General features: G+C 47.5%; 1 protein-coding gene across 1 annotated transcript in view; it reads left to right on the top strand.

Annotated features, from left to right (window-relative positions):
- Nucleotides 1-23351, top strand: part of FGF12 (fibroblast growth factor 12) — a 90607-nt gene extending 67256 nt beyond the window's left edge. Inside the window, exons 4-5 of the mRNA XM_035133269.2 lie at nt 14364-14562; nt 23217-23351. Coding sequence (XP_034989160.2) covers nt 14364-14562; nt 23217-23335 — 318 coding nt within the window. The 3' untranslated portion in view covers nt 23336-23351. The remainder of the gene's footprint in view (nt 1-14363; nt 14563-23216) is intronic.
- The last annotated feature ends 4458 nt before the right edge of the window (nt 23352-27809 follow it).

Below are 27809 nucleotides of genomic sequence, written 5' to 3'. Positions count from 1 at the left end.
TCTTCCATCCGTCCTGAAGCTTCTTCCATCATTCAGCTTCATTGGGACCACGGCTAGTCTGGAACGAAGGGACTTTGTGAAGGACAGATTCATCCAGAGTGCCACTAGCCAGCTCGGGGCAAATGAAGATTTGCACAGAGACAGATTGGGTTTTGCTTTATCCATCCTTACTAATCTGTTTGCATCTATCATATCAGACTTTTTAAAAAATAAAAAGCACATGCACTTGCTAGGGAGGCTGTATGCTCATTTCGCAAGGGGTCCTCTTGCTAATAGAGAAGAGAATTTCATGTGACGTGCTCCCAGGAAAGCTCCCAGGTCTGTCTTGCTCCTCAGGCTCAGCTACAGAAGGACTGTGTCTCCCTAAACAGACAATTTTCTCCTTGCGAGGAATCGGTGCCAATGGTATTTCAACGGAAAACTCCACGATCAATTAATTCCTTCAGTGCAAATAATTCCGCTTGAAGAAATGGGAACAGTTTTGTTTTGATATTGTAGGTTCGTTTATTTTAGCTCGCCCTCACTTTGAGTTTTTTTAAGTGGTGTTCATGGTTCTTTTGCTCCCCCATTCTGGCTTCACAACAACCCTGCGAGGTGGGAATGGAGAGAGAGAGAGAGAGAGAGACTGGCTCAGCAAAGTTCACAACTCAGTGGAGATTTGGCCTCACCTTTTGTCCAGCATATTCCGCATCATAGAACAGCAGAGTTAGAAAGGGACCCTGATGGTCATCTAGTCCAACCCCCTGCAATGCAGGAACCACAGCTCAAAAACCTCTGACAGAAGGCCACCCAACCTCTGTGTAAAAACCCACAACAAAAGACTCCTTGTGAGGGAGTCCCTTCCAAATCAGCGTCACAGGTGGACTCGAGCAAACCACAGGCCTGCTTCTTTGCACAACAGTAATGTCCAGAGTCTGCAGATCTTGCCTGTCCTTTATCCATGTTATCTGGCAAGTCTAATGGCCAGGAGAAGTCCCCATGCCACAGACCAAAACTGATCCAAGTCAGATCCCGATGCTCTGAGGTTAAGAGTCTGGTTCTGAAAATGCCCTGTGCAGTGGCCAAAAGGGAAAGGTCCGGCCATTTCTGCACCAGCAGCAGAAAAAAACACACACATGAAGGTGCCCCATGATATTCTTGTAAAGAAGCTGGTAAAATGCGGGCTAGACAATGCTACCATTCAGTGGATTTGTAACTGGCTTACTGACCGAACCCAAAGGGTGCTCATCAATGGCTCCTCCTCATCCTGGAGAGTAGTGACTAGTGGGGTGCCACAGGGTTCTGTCTTGGGCCCAGTCTTGTTCAACATCTTTATCAATGACTTGGATGATGGGCTTGAGGGCATCCTGAGCAAGTTTGCAGATGACACCAAATTGGGAGGGGTGGCTAACACCCCAGAGGACAGGATCACACTTCAGAATGACCTTAACAGATTAGACAACTGGGCCAAAGCAAACAAGATGAATTTTAACAAGGAGAAATGTAAAGTACTACACTTGGGCAAAAAAAATGAAAGGCACAAATATAGGATGGGAGACACCTGGCTTGAGAGCAGTACATGTGAAAAGGATCTAGGAGTCTTGGTTGACCACAAACTTGACATGAGTCAGCAGTGTGATGCAGCAGCTAAAAAAGCCAATGCAATTCTGGGCTGCATCAATAGGAGTATAGCATCTAGATCAAGGGAAGTAATAGTACCACTGTATTCTGCTCTGGTCAGACCTCACCTGGAGTACTGTGTCCAGTTCTGGGCACCACAGTTCAAGAAGGATATTGACAAGCTGGAACGTGTCCAGAAGAGGGCAACCAAAATGGTCAAAGGCCTGGAAACGATGCCTTATGAGGAACGGCTTAGGGAGCTGGGTATGTTTAGCCTGGAGAAGAGAAGGTTAAGGGGTGATATGATAGCCATGTTCAAATATATAAAAGGATGTCATATAGAGGAGGGAGAAAGGTTGTTTTCTGCTGCTCCAGAGAAGCGGACACGGAGCAACGGATTCAAACTACAAGAAAGAAAATTCCACCTAAACATTAGGAAGAACTTCCTGACAGTAAGAGCTGTTCGGCAGTGGAATTTGCTGCCAAGGAGTGTGGTGGAGTCTCCTTCTTTGGAGGTCTTTAAGCAGAGGCTTGACAGCCATCTGTCAGGAATGCTTTGATGGTGTTTCCTGCTTGGCAGGGGGTTGGACTGGATGGCCCTTGTGGTCTCTTCCAACTCTATGATTCTATGATTCTATGATTCTATGAAGATTCAAGGGATGCTTTGTAGCCATGAAGAGCGGGCTACGAATATTCAAAACAAGCACTTAAATAAAAGAAGTTTGGAAGAGCACCTTTCAATCCTTTGCAAAACGTGCCGTGTGCACTCATTTGTCGACCTGCGGTGGGTCAGATCTGCCTGCCTCTCCTACCCCAAAAAGGGCCGTTTCTAAGCCCAACCAGCATTACACAGTAGTGGCAAAGAGGAACGCTAATGGGATTCAGGAATGTTAATTAACCTGCAATATAATTGAAGGAAGAGCATTCCAAGTGGCGCCCCTCCTGCTTCCACCTCAGTCGCTTTTGGTTTCCTAACGCAAGTTTTGATCTTGAAACAGATGCTTTTTGTGAGCCCAAGGCTGGTTGAGATTTCAAATGCCACCCACTCCCACACTCGGCAAACCATTCCCACCCCCTTCGCCCCGTTCCTCCAAGTTGGCTGATATTTATTTTTTTCCGCAGCTGGAAGATGAAAGGAGTGGCTTGTTCCCAGGGCAAAGCGGCCTCGCGTGTTTTGAAGGCAGGAAGGGATTGCTGTTGGTGGAAGCCCTAAATTTTCTAAAGCCGTGTTCATCAAACGGGTGAATTGCTCTGGGGTGGCAAGAAGGGAGACGTCGGAGCAAGCTGGCTGCTAAATCATGTCTTGATGATGCGGCTGGTTTTGTCAGGCCAGGGAGCAGGAGGAGGGAGCATGTTTTCCAAAGCCACAACCATACCCTCCAACATTTCTCCAATGAAAATTGTTGTTGTTTAGTCGTTTAGTCGTGTCCGACTCTTCGTGACCCCATGGACCACAGCACGCCAGGCACTCCTGTCTTGCACTGCCTCCCGCAGTTTGGTCAAACTCATGTTCGTAGCTTCAAGAACACTGTCCAACCATCTCGTCCTCTGTCGTCCCCTTCTCCTAGTGCCCTCCATCTTTCCCAACATCAGGGTCTTTTCCAGGGAGTCTTCTCTTCTCATGAGGTGGCCAAAGTATTGGAGCCTCAGCTTCACGATCTGCCCTTCCAGTGAGCACTCAGGGCTGATTTCCTTCAGAATGGAGAGGTTTGATCTTCTTGCAGTCCATGGGACTCTCAAGAGTCTCCTCCAGCACCATAATTCAAAAGCATCAATTCTTCGGCGATCAGCCTTCTTTATGGTCCAGCTCTCACTTCCATACATCACTCCTGGGAAAACCATAGCTTTAACTATACGAACCTTTGTAGGCAAGGTGATGTCTCTGCTTTTTAAGATGCTGTCTAGGTTTGTCATTGCTTTTCTCCCAAGAAACAGGCGCCTTTTAATTTCGTGACTGCTGTCACCATCTGCAGTGATCAAGGAGCCCAAGAAAGTAAAATCTCTCACTGCCTCCATTTCTTCCCCTTCTATTTGCCAGGAGGTGATGGGACCAGTGGCCATGATCTTGGGTTTTTTGATGTTTTTTTTTTCTTGGTATCCCTGCCAAGAAAACTCCATGGACAAAGATGACAGGCATATAAAAGTTATGACGCTGGAAGATGAGCCCCTCCAATGAAAATAGAGAAGTCCTAAGGAAAAGTGTGACATTCCAGGGTCAAATCAGAAACTGGGATGGCTTCTGTAAATCCAGGACTGTCCCTAGAGTATAGGGACACTTGGAGGGTCTGCGTGCCTGGCCTTAGCAGGCTCAGCAGCAATTGAATGTTTCCTCCCAGCGGCCCCAACCAGAAGATGGGGGATATGTTTTGATTCTTTTGTTTTTCAAAATGTATATAGCGACCCTTCCTCTGAGGAGAACAGGAATGGTTGCCATGGAATCATTGTCTTGTATATTCAGAAAAGGGCAACCCAAAGGAAGCTGATTGCTGGAAGAAGATTCAGGACAGATTAATGGAAGGATTTCATCATGCGGCACAGAGTTAAACTATGGAACTCCCTGCCACAGGAGGCAGCGATGGCCACCATCTTGGATGGCTTTGAAAGGGGGTTAGACAAATTCATGGCAGGGGAGCTGGCTATCGATACTCGCCACAGTGACCACGTTCTGCCTCCACAGTTGGGGCAGCAATGCCTCTTAATGCCAGTTTCTGGAAGCCAGGGGGGGCGTGTACTTTGGTCTTGCTTGGTCTTGCTTGGGGGTTTCTCATAATGGGCATCTGGTTGTCCACTGTGAGAACAGGACGCTGGACTAGATGGGCCACTGGCCTGATCCAGCAGGATCTTCTTGTGTTCTTAAGGGCCTTTCTGGATCAGGCCAGTAGCCCATCCAGTGCCACACAGATCTAGTTTACCCTGGAGAAGGGAAGTCGGAGAAGTGGCATGAGAGCCACCTTCAGACATCTGAAGAGCTGTCACATGGAGGATGGAGCAAGCTGGCCTTCAGGTCTTCTTCAGGAAGAACTTTCTGACTGTAAGAGCCGTTTGATGGTGGAACAGGCTCCCTCGGGAGGTGGTGGACTCGGCTTCTTTGGGGGGGGGGTCCTAAACAGAGGTTGGGTGGCCATCTGCCAGGGATGCTTTAGTTGAGATTCCTGCATCGCAGTGGGTTGAGCTAGATGACCCTTGGGGGTCCCTTCCAGTACCCGATGTTCCCAGGACCAGATGGTAACTTGCCATCTGGAAGGAAGGAATCGCTTTTGAAAGTGACCTTCACTCCCTCTGGCTTACTGCGGAAAATCACTCCCGCCGGCAAAACCCACCCGACAGTTTTGAGAAAACCTTGACGCTAAGCCTCTTTTGATCGCAGATTGGTTTCCGTGCCATGTGCCTCAGCGTGGGTTTTTTTAGAGGTTATATATATATATATATATATATATATATATATATATATATATATATATGAAAAGGAAGAAGCAGAAGTGGTGAGGGGGAGATTGGAGAAGGAAGTTGTATTTCTGTCCAATTAATGTAGCAGCCAAAGATCCATCCCTAAACTGTGGAGACGAGTATCGAAAGAACCTGGGGAAGGAGCCAAAGTCTTGTTCCAGCTCAAAGCAGCGGGGGTGGGGTGGGGTGGGGGACTCTTTGCTTCACGTCTGGCATTTCGCTTGGCTGGTGGGAGGTAAGAGGCCCTTTCTGCGGGAAGCAGGTGGTCCGGGCATGCCCAGAGCAGGGGGGACAGCATGTTGGGTTTTTTTTTAAAAAAAACTGAGCAGCTTCTGAGAACTTCCTGACAGTAGGAGCTGTTTGGCAGTGGAATTTGCTGCCAAGGAGTGTGGTGGAGTCTCCTTCTTTGGAGGTCTTTAAGCAGAGGCTTGACAGCCATATGTCAAGAATGCTTTGATGGTGTTTCCTGCTTGGCAGGGGGTTGGACTGGATGGCCGGCCCTTGTGGTCTCTTCCAACTCTGCGATTCTATGATTCTATGATTCTGAGCAGCTGCAGGATGAGGCCAATGGCCCACCTAGTCCAGCATCCCATTCTCACAGTGACCAACCAGATGCCTCAATGGAAAACTGGCAGGGAAGGTCCTAGAACAGATAATTCCACAGTCGGTCTGTGAGCATTTAGAAAAGGATTCTGTGATTACTAAGACCCAGCATGGGTTTCTCAAAAATTATTCATGCCAGACCAACCTGATTACTTTTTGTGGATCAGGGAAATGCTGTGGACCTAGTGCCTCTTGATTTCAGCAAGGCTTTTGACAAAGTCCCCCATCATACAGGTATTCTCGCGAGGAAGCTGGTAAAATGTGGGCGGATCGAGGTAACTGTTAGGTGGATTTGTAGCTGGTTGACTGATGGAACCCAAAGAGGACTCATTCATGGTTCCTCGTCATCCTGGGGAAAAGTGACAACTGGGATGTCAGAGTTCTGTCCTGGGCCCGTTCAAAATGACCTTAACAGATTAGACAACTGGGCCAAAGCAAACAAGATGAATTTTAACAAGGAGAAATGTAAAGTACTACACTTGGGCAAAAAAAATGAAAGGCACAAATACAGGATGGGTGACACCTGGCTTGAGAGCAGTACACGTGAAAAGGATCTACCGTAGGAGTCTTGGTAGACCACAAACTTGACATGAGTCAGCAGTGTGATGCAGCAGCTAAAAAAGCCAATGCAATTCTGGGCTGCATCAATAGGAGTATAGCATCTAGATCTAGGGAAGTAATAGTACCACTGTATTCTGCTCTGGTCAGACCTCACCTGGAGTACTGTGTCCAGTTCTGGGCACCACAGTTCAAGAAGGATACTGACAAGCTGGAACGTGTCCAGAAGAGGGCAATCAAAATGGTCAAAGGCCTGGAAACGATGCCTTATGAGGAACGGCTTAGGGAGCTGGGTATGTTTAGCCTGGAGAAGAGAAGGTTAAGGGGTGATATGATAGCCATGTTCAAATATATAAAAGGATGTCATATAGAGGAGGGAGAAAGGTTGTTTTCTGCTGCTCCAGAGAAGCGGACATGGAGCAATGGATTGAAGCTACAAGAAAGAAGATTCCACCTAAACATTAGGAAGAACTTCCTGACAGTAAGAGCTGTTCGGCAGTGGAATTTGCTACCAAGGAGTGTGGTGGAGTCTCCTTCTTTGGAGGTCTTTAAGCAGAGGCTTGACAGGCATAGGTCAGGAATGCTTTTATGATGTTTCCTGCTTGGCAGGGGGTTGGACTGGATGGCCCTTGTGGTCTCTTCCAACTCTATGAGTCTATGATCTTTATAAATGACTTGGATGAAGGAATCCTCATCAAATTTGCAGATGACACCAAACTGGGAGGGGTAGCTAATGCCACAGAAGACAGAATCAGAATTCAAAATTCCTTAACAGATTGGAGAACTGGGTGCTATCTAACAAAATGAATTTCAATAGGGACAAATGTCAGGTTCTGCAGTTAGGCAGGAAGAACCAGCTGCACAAATACAGGATGGGGGACACCTGGCTTACTAGCAGCACATGTGAAAAGGATCTTAAGGTCTTGGTGAACCACAAGCTTAACCACAGTGTGATGCAGCAGCAAAAAAAGCTAATGCTATTCTAGGCTGCATCCACAAAAGTCTTGTGTCCAGACCAAGGGAAGTCACAGTGCAACTCTATTCTGTCCCAGTCAGACCACACTTGGAATACTGTGTCCAATTCTGAGCACATGTTTAGCCTGGGAAAGAGGAGATTGAGAGGAGATATGAGGGCCATCTTCAAATATCTCAAGGGTTGTCACATGGAGGAGGGAGCAAGCTTGTTTTCTCCTGCTCTGGAGGGTAGGACTCGAACCAATGGCTTCAAATTGCAACAAAGGAGATTCCGACTAAAAATTCAGAAAAACTTTCTGACACTAAGAGCTGTTCGGCAGTGGAACAGACTCCCACGAGAGGTGGTAGACTCTCCTTCCCTGGAGGTTTTTAAGCAGAGATTGGATGGCCATCTGTCATGGCTGCTTGAGAGCTGAGATTCCTGCTTTGCAGGGGGTTGGACTAGATGACCCTTGGGTGCCTTCCAACTCTAAGATACCGTGAATCTATGATTCTAAGCAGGATCCAAGCACAAGAGCAGGGTCCAAGCACAAAATTTACACCACCAGGTGCCATAGAAAAGCACTAGACATATCAAGAGATCCAACGCACCCTGGTCACCATTTCTTTCAGCTCCTGCCATCAGGACGGAGATATAGAACAATGCAGGCAAGAACGAGCCGTCTCAGGAACAGTTTCTTCTCTAGAGCAATTTTGGCCTTAAATGGAAAGCCCGGACTTTGAAGTCATCTTATTTTACTTGTTATTTTGTAGTATATTTACTGTTTTTAATTAGCTTTTTGTAATTTTGGATTATGCGGAATGCTTTATCTGAGTGGATGTAGCAACCGAGTAATTTCGTTGTTCCCGCAAGGGGACAATGACAATAAAGATATCTTATCTTATAAGAATTTGTCTAACCCCCTTTCAAAGCCATCCAAGTTGGTGGCCATCACTGCCTCCTGTGGCAAAGAGTTCCAAAGTTTAACTCTGTGCTGCATGATGAAATCCTTCCATTTTTCTATCCTGAATCTTCTTCCAGCATCCATTTTCATTTAGGTTGCCCTTTTCTGAATATACAAGACAGTGATTCCATAGCAACGATTCCTGTTCTCCTCAGATGAAGGGTTGCTATATACATTTTTAAAAATAAAAGCATCGAAAGGTATTCTTTTTTACCTCCTTACGCCCCAGCAAGTGCTTGTCTGGATTTAAGGTCTTGCTTAGTGCAATGTCAGAATCGCTTCTGCCTCCTTTTGCTCTCACCCAAACTCAGCAGTCGTGCACAGAAATCTTGGGGAAAGGAGCACCTCTTATGTGTGCGATTGCGGACCTACAACAAAACAGGCTGTCAGATGGCATGTTATTTCTCTTTGCTTCAGAGCCCCACGTCCAGCCCGGAGAGCCACCCCCCGGCCCCATCCAGAGCTTTCCACACAAAGGCCACCAGTTAATTGGTCCAATGTGGCCATCTTGTCCGTGGGTTGTCAAAATTTTAATAATCTGAACGCAGCGAGGGGAGGGGGTTGGGCGGGTGAAAGTTTCAGTGACAGGGAAAATTGAATCCCCATTTCTGTTTTTGACAGCTCTGAAATTGGGCTTTGAGGCAAGCAGGGAGGTTGGCAGTGCTGGGGAAAGGAAGGGAACGAATCTGCAAAAAAGAAAGGCTCTCCTCTCCACCTCGTGGCTTGGAGAGAAGCCAGGAGGCATCTGGTCGGCTCACTCAGAAGCTGATGGGCCAAAATTGCGGCCTGGCAGGCGGCCTGGTCTCTTGCCACAAATGTCATAGGATCATATAACTGCAGAGTTGGAAGGGACCCAAGGGTCATCTAGTCCAACCCCCTGCAATGCAGGAATCACGGGTCAAGAATCCCTGACAGATGGTTATCCAAACTCTGTATTAAACTGCCCCCCCATGAAGGAGAGGTCATCACCTTCTGAAGGAGACCGTTGCACTGTAAAACAGCCCTTACCATCCAGAAATTCTTCCTAACGTTTAGTCGAAGTCTCTCTCCTTTGGGTGCCAATCCCTGGAGAGGCAGAAAACAAGCTTGCTCCATCTTCCATGTGGCTTCCGTGTGATTCTTGGCCATGACCTTGTGGCATAAAGCCAAGTCTCCACTGCCAAAAAAGCTCATGCCAAAAACCAAAATCTCAAGGTGTCGTCAGAGTGGTAGAACCCATGGAACTCACTGCCACCAGAGGCAATGGTGGCCATCAACTTGGCTGCTTTTAAAAGAGGATTAGGCCAATTTGTGAAGGAGGTGGCTATCGACGGCTGATAGTCAACATCGCTCTGCTCTGCCTCCACACCTGGAGTCAGGAATGCTTCTGCAAACCAGTTGCTGGAATCTGCAGGAAGTGAGAGTTGGGTTCGAATCCTGCTTGCAGGTTTTCCGCAGGCAACTGTTCAGGATGCTGGACTACATGGGCCATTGGCCTGATCCTGCAGGCTGTGTCCAGCTTCTGGGGCTAGGCCAGGGGGGTGCCTGGTGTTTTCTTCACCTTGGAAACGGGAGCTAATTCCTGCTAAGCCGGAGTTCCCTAAAGGGAGCTTCACCCTGGGAGATCTCTCCAAGCGGCTCATCTAATCTTCCTCCAGACATCTGTGCAGTAAATGGGATCTATAAGCAGGGTGCAGATGGGAATTATGCATTCCTCACTCGAACAATAGCTGGATCTCTCCTGGGGTTGCAAACCAAACAGCTTGTGGTCTTAAATGACAGGGAAGGAGAAAAAGGGGGTGTTGGGACCTTATGGGTCCGGGCAAAGAGGAATTTTAAGCAGTGTCCATTTTCAAACTGTCTCCACCAATTAAATTTAGCTGCAAACTGCATCCCTTTATATCAAGGGATATAAAATAAGCTAGGGGAACTGGTGGGTCCCAGCGGTAATTTTGTGGTTGAAACCGAGTCATCCTTCAGCTCGCAAAACTCCTGTGGGCTGGGGCAGGACTGGCCGGCAGCAGAGAGCTGGGAAAATCTGGGTTCAAATCCCTGTTCAGCCACAAGGCTGAACTGTGTGACTTTGGGCCTGTCGATCCTTTTCTCCACCTGACCTGCCTCGCAGGGTCATTGTGAGGCCAAAGGGAGGAGGGAATTATGAACACTGCTCTGAGTTCCTTGGAGGAAGTTTTCAAGAAACCCTAAAGGGCTGCCCCATCGAAGATGGAGCAAGCTTGTGTTCTGCTGTTCCGGAGGGTAGGACCCAAACGAATGGCTTCGTCTTACAAGAAAGGAGATGGTGAATTTCTAAAGCCCAACATTAAATGCTACTTATGACGTGGAAAGAGAGCCTAGGAGAATTTGGACAAGGCTTAAATCTCTGTAGTTTGGAAACAAGGCTACTCATTGCCTTAGCTGTGATTCCTGCATCGCAGGGGGGTTGGACTAGATGACACTTAGGGGCCCGTTCTAGCTTTACCATTCTGTGATTCTAATAATGCTACCCCAATAGACATTAGACCCAATAGGTGCTGGAGGAGACTCTTGAGAGTCCCATGGACTGCAAGAAGATCAAACCTATCCATTCTTAAGGAAATCAGCCCTGAGTGCTCACTGGAAGGACAGATCGTGAAGCTGAGGCTCCAATATTTTGGCCACCTCATGAGAAGAGAAGAATCCTTGGAAAAGACCTTGATGTTGGGAAAGATGGAGGGCACTAGGAGAAGGGGATGACAAAGGACGAGATGGTTGGACAGTGTTCTCGAAGCTACGAACATGAGTTTGACCAAACTGCGGGAGGCAGTGGAAGACAGGAGTGCCTGGCGTGCTCTGGTCCATGGGGTCACGAAGAGTCGGACACGACTAAACGACTAAACAACAAATAGACAACAGAAAATGAAAGTATCCAAATATCATAGAATTGTAGAGTTGGAAGGGACCTCAAATATGTGAGGCTTACTTTTGTAAAAAAAACGATTCAGCTCATGTCAAGCTTGACACACCCCAAGGGGGGGCTGTTATACAGAAACACCCATCGAGATGGAGTCTCATGGCCGTTTCATACAATGCACTCAGGATTATGATGTGAAGCGTTAAAAATAAATAAAATGCTTGTTTTTAATTGGCTGTGTATACAGTACTGAGCACATTGTGTGAGGCGACAATGGAAGTGATTATCCTGTCTTCCTGTGGTTTTGCATTCTCGTGCTTTTTGGGGTGGGGAGGGGCACAGCAGAAAGGAGAGCACTGCAAAGCTCAATAATGTGTCAGGCCGTTTTTCTAAACAGAAAACAAATTTTCTAAAAAGCTGTTCTCTCTGCTCAGAAATTTGTTTCCTTGGTACAGAGTGTGTCGTATAAGATAGCTTTGCATTATTGGCCACCGAAACCCTCTCAAAAAGAAAACCCGTTTCCTGCAGCACATATTCTTCTTGTCGCTACAATTCTGTTTCTGCATTTGCAAAGCTAAGCAGCGTCTGGTGTGGTTTCAAACTGGATGATGAACCTCATGCTGAGAGTCCTGCATTTCAGGGGGTTGGGCTAGATGACCCTCGGGGTCCCTTCCAACCCTACCATTCTAGGATTCTATGTCACCTCATACTCGCCACTTCTCTAAACTAAAAAGTCCCAAATGTGGCCACCTTCCCTCAAAGGGGAGTCGCTCCATTCCCTCCATCATTTTGGTTGCCCTTATCTTTTCTTCTAATTTTTTACTTATTTAAATATTTCCATGAATCACAAAGGTACATGTAACATCTTCTTTTTCAATTCATAAGAGCCCTTTCCGCATGTCAGTTGCATTCTGTGTGAAACAATGTTGTCATAGGCATTCTGAGGTGGGGGGGAGGGCGGGAAAGATCTTTCATTCTTTTTCTGAACTCTTTCAAACCCTAAAATCTCCTTTTTGAGGGGAGGCGACCAGAACCCCACACAGGATTCCAAATGCGGTTGCACCATAGATTTGCACAACAGCATTATGATGTTGACAGTTTTATTTTCAGTTCATTTCCTGATGGTCCCTAGCATGGAATTTGCTTTTTTCACCCAGCCAAGGTGGTGTTTTTTTTTGGGGGGGGGGTTAAAGTCAGTCCTGAGACATCTGATGCCCTTCGGATTATGTTTTTTAAAACTATACCCTGCCACTTGTAGACCTCCATTTTTTTTAACTGGTAGATTAACCACCTATAAAGCTTTTTTTTGCTTAGCTGGCGTTATTCCATTTTAATCAGTGGGGCTGCAAGTTTATGGGCACCCTTAAAAAATGCTTCTTTGCTTCTAGCGTGTACTTGGGATAAGAAAGAGCCCCTCTCCTTTCTACGAGAAATTGTTTGCTTAAATTGCCGGTTATCTCGCACTTTTGTCTCTGTAAAAAGCTCCCCGGATTGAAGCTGTGAGCGAAATGCAAATTAAATTTGGTTTGATCAATTCCATCAGTCGATTGGTTAAGTGGCAGGCCATCAATCAACTCAAAAGTCCCAAACAGGTTGACAACTCTACCAGTTCTGCTTGTTGGAGAGCAGGCTTTGGGGGCTGCAGTGAGTAACACGGAAGGGTTATTTCAGGGGATCGGCAAATCTAATTGCCTGCTTTCTCCGGGGACCAAATAATAATAATAATTTTGGGGGAGGGGGTTATATTACTGCCATGCACTCTGTGGAGCTTCCCTTGCGCTTGATTCAGAGGTTGCAGTTAGTGCAGAATGCTGCAGTGCAATTGCTGACAGGAGGGCGGCCTTGTCAGCAAATGACACCTGCGCTCAGAGTCCTGAGCTGGTCGCCAAATTGCTCCCAAGGTGTTGCTATTGGGGTATAAAGTCAATATCCCACATGTGTCCACCGCACTGCTTGGATGGGTGGAATTAGCACTGCCACAGCTGCCACCTAATACCATGTTCCACATCTGTAAGGGACTTGCTGTTTTCGTGTGGTAGCACTGGAACTCCCTGCCTATTGATATCAAGCAGGTGCCATTCCCTGCTCTCTTCTTGGCACCTGCTAAAATTCTTGTTTCCACGACCTTGTCCAGGTGCTGAAACAGTTGATGTGAATTTTAACCTGTTTTAGTATTTTCATGCTTTCTGTGTCTTTTAAGCTGCTGTGAACTTTTATTGAGTTTCCCGCTTCATTGTTGTTATTTATTTATTTATTTATGTATCTGTTTATTTTTACGATCTCGTGGTGTATAAATTGAAACAAAATTTTTAAAAATCCTTCCAGTAGCACCTTAGAGACCAACTAAGTTTGTCATAGGTATGAGCTTTCGTGTGCATGCACACTTCTTCAGATACACTCTGAAGTGTGCATGCACACGAAAGCTCATACCTATGACAAACTTAGTTGGTCTCTTAAGGTGCTACTGGAAGGATTTTTATTTTATTTTTGTTTTGACTAAGTCAGACCAACACGGCTACCTGCCTGTAACTGTATAAATCGAAACACCCTTGTTGGATTGCAACTGGGAACAACCACAGCACTGGGGATAACATTTCTGCCTTGCGAGCAGAAGGTCCCAGGTTCAGGCCCCCACTTTATTCCATTTTATTTATCACATGCATATGCCACCTTTTTCTTCCGAGGATCTCAAAGTGGTGTACATGGTTCTCCTCTTCCTCCCACTTCCATCCCCACAACGACCCTGTGAGGTAGGCTAGGCTAAGAGATCGTGACTGGCCCAAGGTCACCCCCTGAGCTTCCCAACTGAGTGGCACCTCCAGCCAGACTCTGGAGACTCCTGCCTGACACCCTGGGAAAGCCATTGCTGCTGCCAGTCAGAGCAGGCAACAGGGAGTAGATGGACCAAATGGTCTGACTCAGTACAAGGCAGCAGAAGGCAGATTCTTATGTAGCTATGCAGTTGCCTATAACTCCAATTCTGCATAGCTCAGTTGGTTAGAGTGTGGTGCTTCTAATGCCAAGGTTGCAGGGGGTTGGGCTAGATGACCCTCAGGGTCCCTTCCAACTCTACAATTCTATGATTCTCTCACCTCCAAGCAGTGAGAGACTCTGAGGGTCCTGGCCCTCTCTCACACCACGAGAACTTGCAAACATGCAATGTAGCTGAATGTTGCATCTTTCAAGCAACTGGTTCTTATGATTCTGCTCAGATGCTGGCCGCTGGGGCTGCCTCTTTTAATTTTATTTTCTGTTCATTAAAGAGATTACGCTAAGAAGTACACAGATGATCTCTTGGCCGGCGCCTGCTCTGGAGCGACTCTGCATTAATCCCTCTTCCCCCTCTTTTGTTCTCTTCCTCGCTGCAGGACATCTTCACGCCAGAGTGCAAATTTAAGGAGTCCGTTTTTGAAAACTACTACGTTATATATTCCTCTACGCTGTACCGACAGCAGGAATCTGGGAGAGCCTGGTTCTTGGGGCTCAATAAAGAAGGGCAGATTATGAAGGGGAACCGGGTGAAAAAGACCAAACCATCATCACATTTTGTACCGAAACCCATAGAAGGTAGGGAGGGGGGCAGAGTCTCCAGTTTTGCTTTCTCTGCATTTGGGTGTTTGGTGAAGAAGTTGTGTTTCCTTTTGGGGTGGGAGGGATGCTGAGCAAAGTCAGATTGCTCCCCAGGCTCTCTTTCGCTCTCTTGTGCAAATTGCAGCTGGGCTCACTTGCTCGAGAGACCTGGCGTTCGTTTGCTTGGCGAGTTATTTTGGCTTGATCCATTTTGTTTGGTCCTACTCTTCTCTTGTGACCCATTGCAGCTATAAAATGACGAAGGTGGAGGGAAACAAATATTTAGGACCCAGCCATAAAAAGAGGGAGGGAGACATCACTGATAAAGTCCCATTATTAGCTAGCTTATGGAGGTACAGTATGTTTGGTCAGGTTTTATGGCTAGCCCACCCCCAATTTCACATCTATTCAGAGTGATAAAGTGGTGCTCTGTTTGCATATGTGGTATTAGATTTGGGAATGGCTCATCATAAGAATTTCAGATCACAGTGCAACCCTAACTGGATCAAACCAAGCCGGCCAGGGAGCCTCAGTCCTGAGTCTGATTATGTGAGCATTGCCTTACAAATGCACAGAGGATAAATTTGATGCAACTATGCTGCTTGCCAAGTGGTATATTTGTTGGGGTGCATAGCCTAGTCTGATTTTATATTGCATTTCGGGCTGTGTAATACAGTGTACTCAATCTGTTTCGGGGTGCCGTTCGCACCCTGAAAAGTACGCAGCCCGAGTGGCGCTTTAGCGCATGCGTGAAGCACACAGAACACTTCTGCGCATGCATACACGGCGGAACCCGGAAGTAAACACTTCCAGGTCTGGCGAGTATGCAACCAAAAAGTACGCAACCCACAGCATACTCAACCTGAGGTATGACTGTAATAATAATAATAATAATAATAATAATAATAATAATAATAATAATAATTTATTATTTCTACCCCACCCATCTGACTGGGTTTCCCCAGCCACTCTGGGCGGCTCCCCAACAGAAGGTTAAAAATACATTAAAAATTGTGTACACAATATACCTTCAAAGCACATTTGAAACTCGTTTTCTCTTCTTCTTCTTTTTAAATTTTTTTTAAAATTTTTTTAATTTTTAAAATAGTTTTATTTGGAAATTTGTTAAAACAATACACTACATCTTCGAATCAGTCCAAGAACAATCATGTACATTTTTTTACATATCGAAATTGTGGAGTATCAAAAAGGGAAAAGGGAATAAGGAAGAGAGGGGGAGGAATAAAGTGTGAATAGAAAAGGAGATGTAGGGCCATAGAAGGGGGGGGGGAGTAAACAAAATAAAAATAAAAAATACACACACAAAAAAGGAACAAGAGAAGAGAATGGTAAGAATAGGAAAGGGGAAGGGAGGGGAAAAAGAAAGTAAAAGTAAAAGAAAGTAAAGGAAGAAAAATTATGTAAAGGTCCACTTGAAAAAGATCATCTCAAGGGCATAATGCTTCCACCGCTTTCAGCACAGTATTTCTTGTTACATTTTCATCCTCCTGTCAAATATATTTTAATAAACATCTTACCTTTAAACCTATCTAACAATTATAGTTTATATACAGTATTCATCCTTACAAGGTTATTCCAAACATAGCCATGTTTTTGTCCCCTTATCTGTTTTCTCATCCAGAGAATTCTGGGCATTGTAGTTTACCACACGCAGAGTTGCAATTCCCAGCAACAGGGCCCAGAATTCTCTGGGAAGGCACTTTGCATGTGCTTTAAATGTATAAAACAGAGCATTAGCATTAAAACACAGTCTTGCACAATATTTTAAAAAAGAGTTTAAAACAACTTGAGATTTCAAAAATAAGATGATTCCTAAAACCCATACACCTCAGGTGTCATAAGCCCAGTGTGAACAGGTGTGTCTTCAGCATCCTCTGGAAGCTGTGCAAGCCTTTGTGTGGAGGGAGTCACACAGCTTAGGGGCCACCACAGAGAAGGCCCTCTGCTTAGACCACACACACCCCTGAGGGCAATGGGACAACTCAGAAGGCACCTTCTGCTCATCTTAGTACCCAAGATGCCTCTGCTCTGCCCCCACAGTTGTGGGGGAGCAATGCTTCTGAATGCCAGTTGCTGGAAATCACCGGGGGGTGGGGGGGCAGAGAGCTCTTGGGCTTGGGTCCTCCTGTGAGGATGCCGGACTCGATGGGCCACTGGCCTCATCCAGGAGGCTCTTCTTTTGTCCTGGCATGCTGAAGAAACAGACCTTGTGCCTGTGGTGTCGGGTGTATACCTAGGTCTCGGGTGCCAGAGGAAAAAATCTGGATGGCATAGATGCCTTTTGGGTAGGGTGGGCAGGTGTGGTTTCTCTCTAAACAAGGGATGCTCTTCTCCTTCTGCCTCATCTGCAAAGGGCTGAGCACCCGTGTCCCCTGCTAGGAGACTGGCTCTCTCTTTCTCTCTTCCCTCCCAACATCTGTGATAAACAGGCTCTAAGCATCCCTTTCCAGGAGATAGACATGGGTCAGTCTCTCTCTCTCTCTCTGCAATCCCCTTAAACAGATGGCAGGCAGAGGAGGAAGCGAAAGCTCCCAGATGCTGTGCAAAGTGGCCTCAATATCCCACCTTCTGCTGCATCCTCAAGGTCGCAGCTATGCCCAGGCTGCCCTGAATCTTTACTGTGGAGTCCCAGTGCCACCCCACCCCCACAAAGCTAGGCCCCCATCCCTCTTGGCCAAGGCTCCTCTTTGCGGGATGAATCCCTGCCTGTCTTCACTGGCCTTCCTCTGAGCTGCTTTTCTCCTCCTCCTCCCCCCCTCCTCCTTGCTGTGATTTCTCCCCAGTCTCTCTTCCCACGTAGGACAGAGGGACTTGTCTGAGAAGGGCTGCCTTTGCCGTGACCTTCATAGAATCACAGAAGTGCAGAGCTGGAAGGGACACCAGTGGTTATCTAGTCCAGCCCCTTGCAATGCAGGCGGCGGCTGTTGTTTGCCACTTTGCTGTGGTAAGGTGGCTCTGCAGCCTTAATAAAGCCCCGGTATGTGGAATAGTGTAGGAACAGTGGCCCATCTTTTCCAGCATGCTGTTCTCACAGTGGCCAACCAAAAGCAGGGCTCAAGCGCAAGAGAATTGTTGCCTCCCACCGTGGAAGCAGAGCATAGCCATCATGGCTAGGAGCCATGGATAGCCCTCTCCACTCCATGAATTGGTCTAATATTTTTTTAAGCCACCCAAGTTGACGGCCATCACTGTGTCCTGTGGCAGAGAGTTCCATAGTTCAGTTCCATAGTTTAAACTCTGTCCCCAATCTTCCAACGTTCAGCTTTATTAGATGCCTATGAGGGGAAAAACTGAAGACTGTCTACTGTTGAAAAGGTCTCACTTTCAGAATTTTCTAGAAATGAGGGTGTGTTGGATTTCATGGGTGCCAAATGGCCGCTTTCTGGGTGCCATGGGCCCTGGCCATTCTCTGCAAGAATTATGGCAAATGGAAGGCATAGTCTTCATTCGCACCGTGCATTCATAGAATCATAGAATCACAGAGTTGGAAGAGACCACAAGGGCCATCCAGTCCAACCCCCTGCCAAGCAGGAAACACCATCAAAGCATCCTTGACCCTCTGCTTAAAGACCTCCAAAGAAGGAGACTCCACCACACTTCTTGGCAGCAAATTCCACTCCATTCGAAGCGCTACAATTCCCCTTCAAACAGTCATGGTTTCTCCCAAAGGATGCTGGGAACTGTAGTTCGCTAAGGGTGCAGAGATATGGTCGGAGGCCTCCCCATTCCCCTCACAGAGCCACAATTCCCAGAGCTGCCTGTGAAAGGGGATTGGTTGTTAAACCTCGGGGGGGGGTTGGACTAGATGACCCTTGGCGATCCCTTCCAACTCTAGAGTTCTGTGGTTCTATGAAAGGAGGCAGTGCCCCACCAACCTCAGCCGGCCTGCTTTCTTCCTTACAACCAGACGGGGGGCTCCTCCTGTTGGACTCCTGCCTGCCATTCCATTGGGCACAAGCCATTGCTGAGACACACACTTTCTCCTCGCTTGCCCTGGTTTACTCTTGCCTGCTCACCCCAAATCCACTTTTGCAAGCAGCTCCTTTGAACCGGTGTCCCGTTTTTGAGGAAGGCACTTGGCAGCAGGGAGGGCAGGTGGAAAGAAAGTGCATTAGGCAGCGGGGAGAAAAATGCACAGCAGCAAGTCTTTTTGCTTTTAATAAACACAGAGCATGCACACAAACGTGCGCACTTTACTCCTCTGCAGCGAAAAGCTCCCCCGCCTGCCTGCAATTTGGATGTTCCAACAGTACGAAAAGCTTGCAAATGCGGGAGGCGTCCCCCTCCCCACAGTGCTGTTTCGGAGAAGAAGAAGCATGCAAGACCTGGCGTTGTAAAATGCTCTTTAGTCCCATAAAACCAGTTAGGTACATTGAGCCCCGGGAGCCTGACACCAGAGATTTTCCCGCATTTATTTACCGTATATTCCTGCGTATAAGACTACTTTTTAAGCCCCAAAAATCTTCTCAAAATTGGGGGGTTGTCTTATATGCTGGGTCCCCCGTTAACCGAGCTGCCCCTCGCCTAACTCTATATTTAAAATAGAAGATTGGGGGGGGGGGTCGTCTTATATACCCACTTCCGCCATAAACCTGTTAGGCTGGTTTGTATACATTCTTCGGTAGTAAGTTGGGCTTAATCATAGTTACTGTGGCCCAGATTTTCCGAGGCCATTCAGATATAGTAGACAATATTTTAGCTATTAAAATCTTAGCAACAGTTATAACTATTTCCTGATTATTTACTGGAATAGCACCTTTCAGGTGAACAAACAGAAATACTTTAGCTGCCAAAGGTTTCGGATATTGTACCATATCAGAGATATCCACCTGATTTCCGCAATATTTTTATTTGAGAACAATTCTAAAAGGTGATTTGCTTTATTTAATCCACCTCTCCCGCTTCTGTCCGATCCTAACGCATACTAAATTAAATTTATAAATTTAAATACCACTGACAGAGGGTTTTGAAATGGTTCTCCTTTAGGAAATTATATGAGAATGGAAGTTGTCCCGAATCCATTTCCATTGTTTCCTGGTTATTCTTTGATCCAAATCTCGTACCCGTTTTCTCGTATCTGTATCCTGGTGTGATCCCAGTTTAACCAAAGGTCATTGAATCTTTATCCAAGTGTGATATAAACGAAATTCCCCGTTTGTTCTCTTTCTGGAGTTCCCCATAGTTTCATATCAGAGAGGAGGCTGACCCTCCAATTTGAAAACATTGGAAAAGTGATTCTCCGATTTTAACAACCTTCCCCCTTGGGAAGGGGTGCTCTCCCCACGAGGCTATGAATAAGGGAATGGACCTCTCTGGGTCTTTTGCTCGTGAGCCCTGGAGACAAATGGCACCTTTGCTGCTTTGATGCTGCAGGAGGGGAGGGCAGGTGATGGCTCTTGCGCTGGAGTCCTGCTCCCCCAGGCATTTGTCTGGCCACAGTGAGAACAGGATGCTTGGCTAGATGGGCCATTGGCCTGATCCTGCAGGCTATTATAACATCCTTAACAGGGGTAGAATGAATGAATGAATGAATGAATGAATGAATGAATGAATGAATGAATGAATGAATTGTCCAGTAGCACCTTAGAGACCAATTAAGTTTGGTCTGGGTATAAGCCATGGGTAGGCAAACTAAGGCCCAGGGGCCGGATCCAGCCCAATCGCCTTCTCAATCCGGCCCACGGATGGTCCGGGAATCAGCGTGTTTTTACATGAGTAGAATGTGTCCTTTTATTTAAAATGCATCTCTGGGTTATTTCTGGGGCATAGGAATTCGTTCATTAATATTTTTTTCCAAAATATAGTCCGGCCCCCCACAAGGTCTGAGGGGTAGTGGACCGGCCCCCTGCTGAAAAAGTTTGCTGACCCCTGGTATAAGCTTTTGTGTGCATGCACGGGAAAGCTTATACCCAGAACAAACTGAGTTGGTGTCTAAGGTGCTACTTTTATTTCGACTGCGTCAGACCAACACGGCTACCTACCTGAATCTAGAATCAGGGGTAGAAGGTGATTCAAAGCAGAAGTGGAACATATGGATGCTTCTTATTTAGATGATTCTTTGTACAGTATCAAGATTCACTTTCTGCGCTCAGCTTCAAAGGATGGAGAGAAAGGACCTTGGGAGATTTCCGAGCAGATAGGCAAGGCAGGCTGTGGGGTATCGACACCCCCAGCCCCTCTGGTGCCCCCTTTGCACTCTAAACGCGTTTGCATGTGATTGGGGCAGATCTGTGTTTAAGGAGACAGCTCTGTTCCCGCCACGGGCACCCCATGCTTGCCTGACACCACGAGAAGCAAATAACAGATCTTGGAAAGCAGCAGCCACTTTACAGAAATGATAAAACTGTAAGTCTGAATTAACTTTCAGAAAGTGGACTAAAAGCAGATTAAGGCTCACACTAGCTTTCTAAACATCTGGGTGGGCTTGTCTAAATGAGAATATTTTTAGCAGGTGTCAAAAAGAGAACAGTGAAGGCGCCTGCCTAATATCAGGAGGCAGGGAGTTCCAAAGGGCAGGTGCTCCCGCGCTGAAATATGGAGTTCTTTCAAATGATTATTATGTGGCACCGGTAGCAGTATCCATTCTGCAGACTGAAGCGGCTGAGTGAGTAAACCGGTCCCAAGTTGTTAAGGGCTTTGTATACTAAGAATAACCCCTTGAAGTTGACCCGCTGGACACCCTGCTGAAGAGCTGGGCAGAGGCATGGCGCTGGGGCATCTCGGCTCCCCGCTGACTCCCTGACTAGTGTTCCTTTTTGCCTGGAGATGCTGGGGCATGTTGCCTGGCGCCTTCTGCATGAAAAGCAGCTGCTCCAGCCCTGAGCTTCGGTGGGCCGTGAATGGAGGTGGAGAGATACCTGGCACTTAGGAAAGGATGCTCCCGTCCCCCCCCCCCACTCCAGCCCTGACCTGAAATGAACCCACAAGGCTCTGGCTCAAAGCTAGGAAGACAGAGCTGGGTCTTAGCCGCAGACAGTGGAGATCAAAGGCCTTGGCAATCCAGGTCACTGGGCAGGGGGGCACCTGAGCCCCCTGCCTTGGTGCTGCCTGAGCTGTTTGGGGCTGATAAGAAACAGGAGCCCAAGGAAGGGTGACCTCCCCAACCTCTTAAGAGCCAGCTGGATCCATGCCGGGAGCAGCCAGTGTGGACTGGGGCTCCTTTGTGCGTCTGGCATCTAAGACTCCCAAGTCGAAAAATAACTCTGAGGGGACTGAAAAGAGCCTTATCTGTTAGAGACCAGACACACACACCCCTTCTCACCTTCCCCTCCATGCTTTGGGAAGGCCTTTAGGGAAGGGGACATGAGCAGGGAGCTTAACAGAAGCCCTTCAAAGGGAGGGTGAAGATGGCTTTTGGGAGAGATGCATTCTCTTCTTGCAAGGAACCTTTGCCCTGCGTGTGTCTCGTGCTTCCCAGTTGCCCAGTCGGGATTTTCAGAACAAGAGAGGCACTGGAGCTGGGTTGGTTTTGCTCAGTGTGGGAGACAGGCGTTCTGCACGTGCTCAGAGGCATCGTGAAACAGAGCAGACGAGATCACAACTGCATTCGAAATTACCCAGGTGCAGTTTGCACCTGGGTATCGGCCACTTGTGACCAAGGGAAGATGGCCGGGTGCCAGGCTGCCTGCCTGGGGATCCTTGGACCTTGACAGCTTTCACACACCAGCAACACACCCTGCAGAATTCTGTCCATTATACTTTATCTGCACAATCAGAATGGATTTCAGGAACCAAAAAGTCGTATTGAAAAATGTGACTTTCGAGCCGCCTGCCCCCCAAATGGCAACTAGGCATTCTGTTTTGGCAACTGCAATCTTGGTTTAAGGAGCCCAAAGGTAAAATGGGGTAGTGGGGGGGGGGTTTACCCTGTACTTCACAGCTTGGTTCACTTGCTAGAGCAATCAAGCCAGTCCACAAATGAATAGGATCTTTTTGGCACAGAACAGCCTTTTTTGGCCCCTCTGTTTGCAGGATTTGCTTAGAAATTTATTGTTGTTATTTGTTGCATTTATATCCCACCTATTTCTCCAAGGAGCTCAAGGTGGCATAAACGACTCCCCACCCCCACCCCATTTAATTCCCAAAACAACCCTGTCAAGAGGTGGTGACTGGGACCACCCAGGGAGCTTCCTGGCCAAGTGGGGATTAGAACCACTGACCCTCAGATCAGACCATACATTGACCTCTTTCCCGCAGACATCTGGTTGGCCACCATGAGAACAGGCTGCTTGACTAGATGGGCCTCTGGCCTGATCCAATTGGGCTTGCCATGTGTGCTTATGGATTCGAGGAGGGATCTAAATACATTAAATCAGGGGTCAGCAAACCTTTTCAGCAGGGGGCCGGTCCACTGTCCCCCAGACCTTGGGGGGGATTATATTTTGGGGGGGAAATATGAACGAATTCCTATGCCCCAGAAATTACCCAGAGATGCATTTTAAATAAAAGGGCACATTCTACTCATGTCAAAACACGCTGATTCCTGGACCGTCCGCGGGCCAGGTTTAGAAGGCGATTGGGCCGGAGCTGACCCCCCGGACGTTAGGTTGCCTACCCCTGCTCTAGCCGCATGCAGCCCTTTCCGCCTCTGTGGGCGCTGCTAACGCCTGCTCCCTTTTTTCTCTTTCCAGTGTGCATGTACAGAGAGCCATCGCTGCATGAAATTGGAGAGAAGCAAGGCCGCTCCAGGAAAAGTTCGGGGACGCCCACCATGAACGGAGGCAAAGTTGTCAACCAGGACTCGACATAGCTGAGAGGACAGCCACCCACCCACCCACCCCTGCATCCGCGGCCTTCCCAGCCCCCACCCCACCCCACCCCCCAAGCCACTCATCCCACCCAGCGAACCCTCACCGAGACAGCGGCAGACGGAGGAGAGGCAGGAGCTTCCCGTAGCGGCTAAGATTCTGAACTCAACCCTTTTTTTCCTTTGTGTAGGACGAGGAGATCTTGCCTGTTGCAACGTTTTAGAGTACAAAACACACACACCCAGCCACACATGCCCAAAGCGAAGGGGGGAAGGGGAGAAAGGAGGATATACATGGATATATATATAGAGTTATATATATATATATATATATTTTCAATCAGGACTCCATTAACATTTTAAAAAAATAACAACAAATAAAAGCAGCAAAACTGTTTGCTCCGTGATCCAAGGGGGAGGGGGAATTGTTCATCTCTGCATAATAACGACTAACAATAATTATAACAGATTATTATCTAACAAATAATAAATGACTAAATAAATAAAGGTGTTATCTTTAAAAAAAATAAAACGAATTTGCTTTTGGAGAATTGAGCTCAGTTTGTGGCGTGGAAGCGAAGTGTGGAAGTTGCGAACCGGGTGCTGTGGGGTTCCGAATCCGCGGCCGTTTCCCTCGTTGAGTTTTCAGCAAACAAGATCCTTGCAGGTTTTAAACCGGAGGGGAAGGAATGAGTTTTGCTTAACGCATCATCTGAATCTCAGGTTCCTTTTAGGATTTCCTCCCTCTCTAATAACTCAAGATCTCCTCATGGACATCCAATGAAGCCGAAGGTTTGGGATGGATAAAAGGAAGCCTGTCACATAGTGCATAGCTAAAAGGGAAAGCTCAGATGGTAGAGTGTGAGACTCTTCATCTCGGAGCCGTGGGTTCGAGCCCCACGTTGGCCAAAAGATTTCCACATTGCAGGGGGTTGGACTACAAGGTGGCCACCGGGTCCCCTCCAACGCTACAGGTCTATGCTGCTATAGGAGGCAGTGGTGGCCACTGTCCTGGACGGCTTTAAAAGAGGATCAGACCAATTCATGGAGGGGAGGGCTATCGTTGGCTACTAGCCAGGGTGACTGTGTTTCTGCCTCCGCAATTATGATGAAGGCAGTGATGCTTCTGAATCCCAGTTTCTGGAAATCGCAGGAGGGCAGAGGGGCTCAGATCCTGCTTGCTTGGCTTCCCATGATGGGCATCTGGTTGGCCAACGTGAGAACAGGATGCTGGACTCGATGGGCCACTGGCCTGATCCAGCAGCAGGCTCTTCTTCTGTTCTTGGAACATTGGGGGGGGGGTGTCTCACCAGGTTGGTGAAGACCAGTGAGAGAAAGCACAGCTCTCTTTTTTCCCCTTTCCTTTTCTTTCCAGGCTTTCTCCTTCCCATTTATTTATTTATTTATTGTTTGTTTGTTATTTTACTTATTTTATTTTGACAAAGTAATAATTTAAATAAATAAGAATAAAAATATGCACCCCCACCCCTGAGACCATTCCACCGTAGCTATCCAACCTCCCAAAATTTCATCAACACTTGTGATGGTTTGCGATGTTTTTAACAGTCCAAATGCTACAAATTCTCTTAACGCCTGAATGCTTTCCCTGGACTGAAGGACGGCTCACACATGCAGATCCTTTGCATATCTGCCTGTCCGTGTGTGTGTGTGTGTGTGTGTGTGTGTGTGTGTGTGTGTGTGTGTGACTGCCCCAACAATCCTGTCTCCCACCCCTGAAGATACACGTCTGGGTCCGATCTGTGCCTAGGTGCTGCGTGCATACAAACACGCAAGAGGAGGCTGCCGGATCAGGCTAGAGGCCCACCTAGCCCGGCACCGTGTTCTCACACAAGCCCAGAAGTCCACAAGCAGTGCCTGAGTGCAACAGCGAGGCTCTCTACCTCCCCACCACCCACCCACACCTTGCGGTTTTTCCAGGCACTGGTAGCCAGAGAGGCACCCCAGCCCTGAGCGTGGAGGCAGAGCATAGCCATCTCAACTAGGAGCCCCAGATGGCCACACACAGGGCCAGATTTATGGGGCCCTTTATATGTCCAGCTGTCCTTTGTCAACAACAAATTGTCACTGTTTTTTGTGTTGAATATATGCTATAAAGGTAAAGGGGCCCCTGACCATCAGGTCCAGTTGTGTCCGACTCTGGGGTTGCGGCGCTCATCTCGCTCTATAGGCCGAGGGAGCCGGCGTTTGTCCGCAGACAGCTTCCAGGTCATGTGGCCAGCATGACAAAGCTGCTTCTGGTGAACCAGAGCAGCGCACGGAAACGCCGTTTACCTTCCCGCCGGAGCAGTCCCTATTTATCTACTTGCACTTTGATGTGCTTTTGAACTGCTAGGTGGGCAGGAGCTGGGTCCGAACAACAGGAGCTCACCCTGTTGCAGGGATTCGAACCGCCGACCTTCTGATCAGCAAGCCCTAGGCTCAGTGGTTTAACCCACAGCGCCACCTGGGTCCCTGCTGAATATATGCTATACAGTATGGTAATTGATGGACCTAAGAGGTATCTCAAGCCATTTGCACATGTTGCCCTGCAACCAGTCCATGCAGAATGTAGGCACCCTATATATAGAAAGGAGAAAACCAGGGATATTTGAGGGAGGAGGCTAGCAGGCGGGGCCCATGACTTACATCAGAGGAGCCTACACAACACAAAACACTGTTGCTGGATGTAGGTTTTATTTTATTTGTTTTTTATCTTATATTTTGGAAATGTACTTCTAGTTTTTTTCTTTTGGGGGGGGCTCCCAAGAGAGTGGGGCCCTAAGCTATAGCTTGTTTAGCTTCTACATAAATCCGGCACTGGCCACACACAGCGGGTTCCTTTTCGGATGGCGCACCGAACGCCATGCAAGTGGTGCAGGAGAGTGTCGTGCGAACAATGTTGAGAGATGCAGTTGCAAAGGGAAGAAGAACTAGTCCGAGGAAGGAGCGTGACTGGGGGGGCACAGGGGCAGGGAGGGCTGTGTGTGCATGCTAGAGAAAAATCAGAAAGTCGGGGGACTTTCTCAGACAGATAAAAGAAAGTCCTTCAAGCGGTGCATCCTTAAACTGTGGAACTCCCTCCCTCAGGAGGCAGCAATGGCCACCAACCGGGATGGCTTTAAAAGGAGATTTGGCAGATTCACGGGGGAAAGGGCTATCGATGGTTCCTAGCCAGGCAGCAATACTTCTGAATCCCAGTTGCTGGTATCCTCTCACTGGAGAAGAGAGGGCTCTCATGTTCAAATTCTGCACCTGTTTGGCCACTGTGAGAACAGGCTCTTGGACCAGATGGAGCCCCATTGGCCTGATCCAGCTGCAGCCTCTTAAGTTCTGTGAAAACGCACAAGCAGTTTCTTTTTGCTGTTCTTGTCTTATTTATGAAAATGTCTATGAGAGGGGGGGGGATAATAGAGAGCCTCTCATCAGGGGGGCCCAAATGCTAGCAAAGAGGGTGGGTCTGTGTTTGCAAGGGGGACGGTGCTGTGTCTCTTTTTTCTTTCTTCTTTGGCGAGTCTGTAAGTGACTGTGGAGGCCAATTCTGGATCCACACATCCTTCCACAGTGGATGCCTTCCTCTTAGCACGTTTCTCCCTTGCGTCCTGAGTGTCTTCAAAGCCCATGACACCTTTGGTAAAGGCTGTTCTCCAATTGGAGCACTCTCAGGCCAGTGTTTCCCAATTGTTGGTGTTTATACTACATTTTTAAAGATTTGCCTTGAGACAGACTTTAAACCTCTTTTGTCCACCAGCATTACGCTTTCCATTTATAAGTTCAGAATTGAGTAGTTGCTTTGGAAGACGATCATCAGGCATCCGCACAACATGACCAGTCCAACAAAGTTGATGTTGAAGAATCATTGCTTCAACACTGGTGATCTTTGCTTCTTCCAATACACTGATATTAGTTCTCCTGTCTTCCCAAGTGATGTGTAAAAATTTTCAGAGGCACCGTTGATGGAATCTTTCGAGGAGTTGGAGATGGCGTTTATAAGTGGTCTATTTTTCACAAGCATATAGTAAGGTTGGTAGTACAATAGCTTTGTAAACAAGCATTTTGGTTTCCTTGCGAACGTCCCGGTCCTCAAATACTCTGTAACAAGGGATGGAGTCCTTTTGAGCCTGCCCCCCCTCCTGACAGGTATCCAATGATCCCTGGGGCAGGTGTGGGCCCCCTGCATGTTGCTTCCAGAGAGCCAGTTCATGCAAGAATCTGCCAATGTGCTCACCAGCCAATGGGTGCTTCTTTGATTTGGCGAGACAGGCACAATGCAGGATCAGAGGCTGCCCATTGCCCTTCCGAAGACTGGGGGGGGGCGGGATGGAAGCCGTTCCTACATTATTCCTGCAATGCACTGTGTTGGACTTGGTGGTGCTTGGGGTCCCTTCCAACTGTACAATTCTATGATTCTATTATTCCAATTGAAGTCCTGATCCACAAAAGGACCTTCCCTCTTTTATGATTTAATAATACGGTAATA

The sequence above is a fragment of the Zootoca vivipara genome, chromosome 5 (genome assembly GCF_963506605.1).
Source record: "Zootoca vivipara chromosome 5, rZooViv1.1, whole genome shotgun sequence".
Lineage (NCBI taxonomy): Eukaryota > Metazoa > Chordata > Lepidosauria > Squamata > Lacertidae > Zootoca > Zootoca vivipara.
The sequence above is the reverse complement of the archived record's forward strand: the minus strand, read 5'-3'. Positions and strand labels throughout refer to the sequence as shown.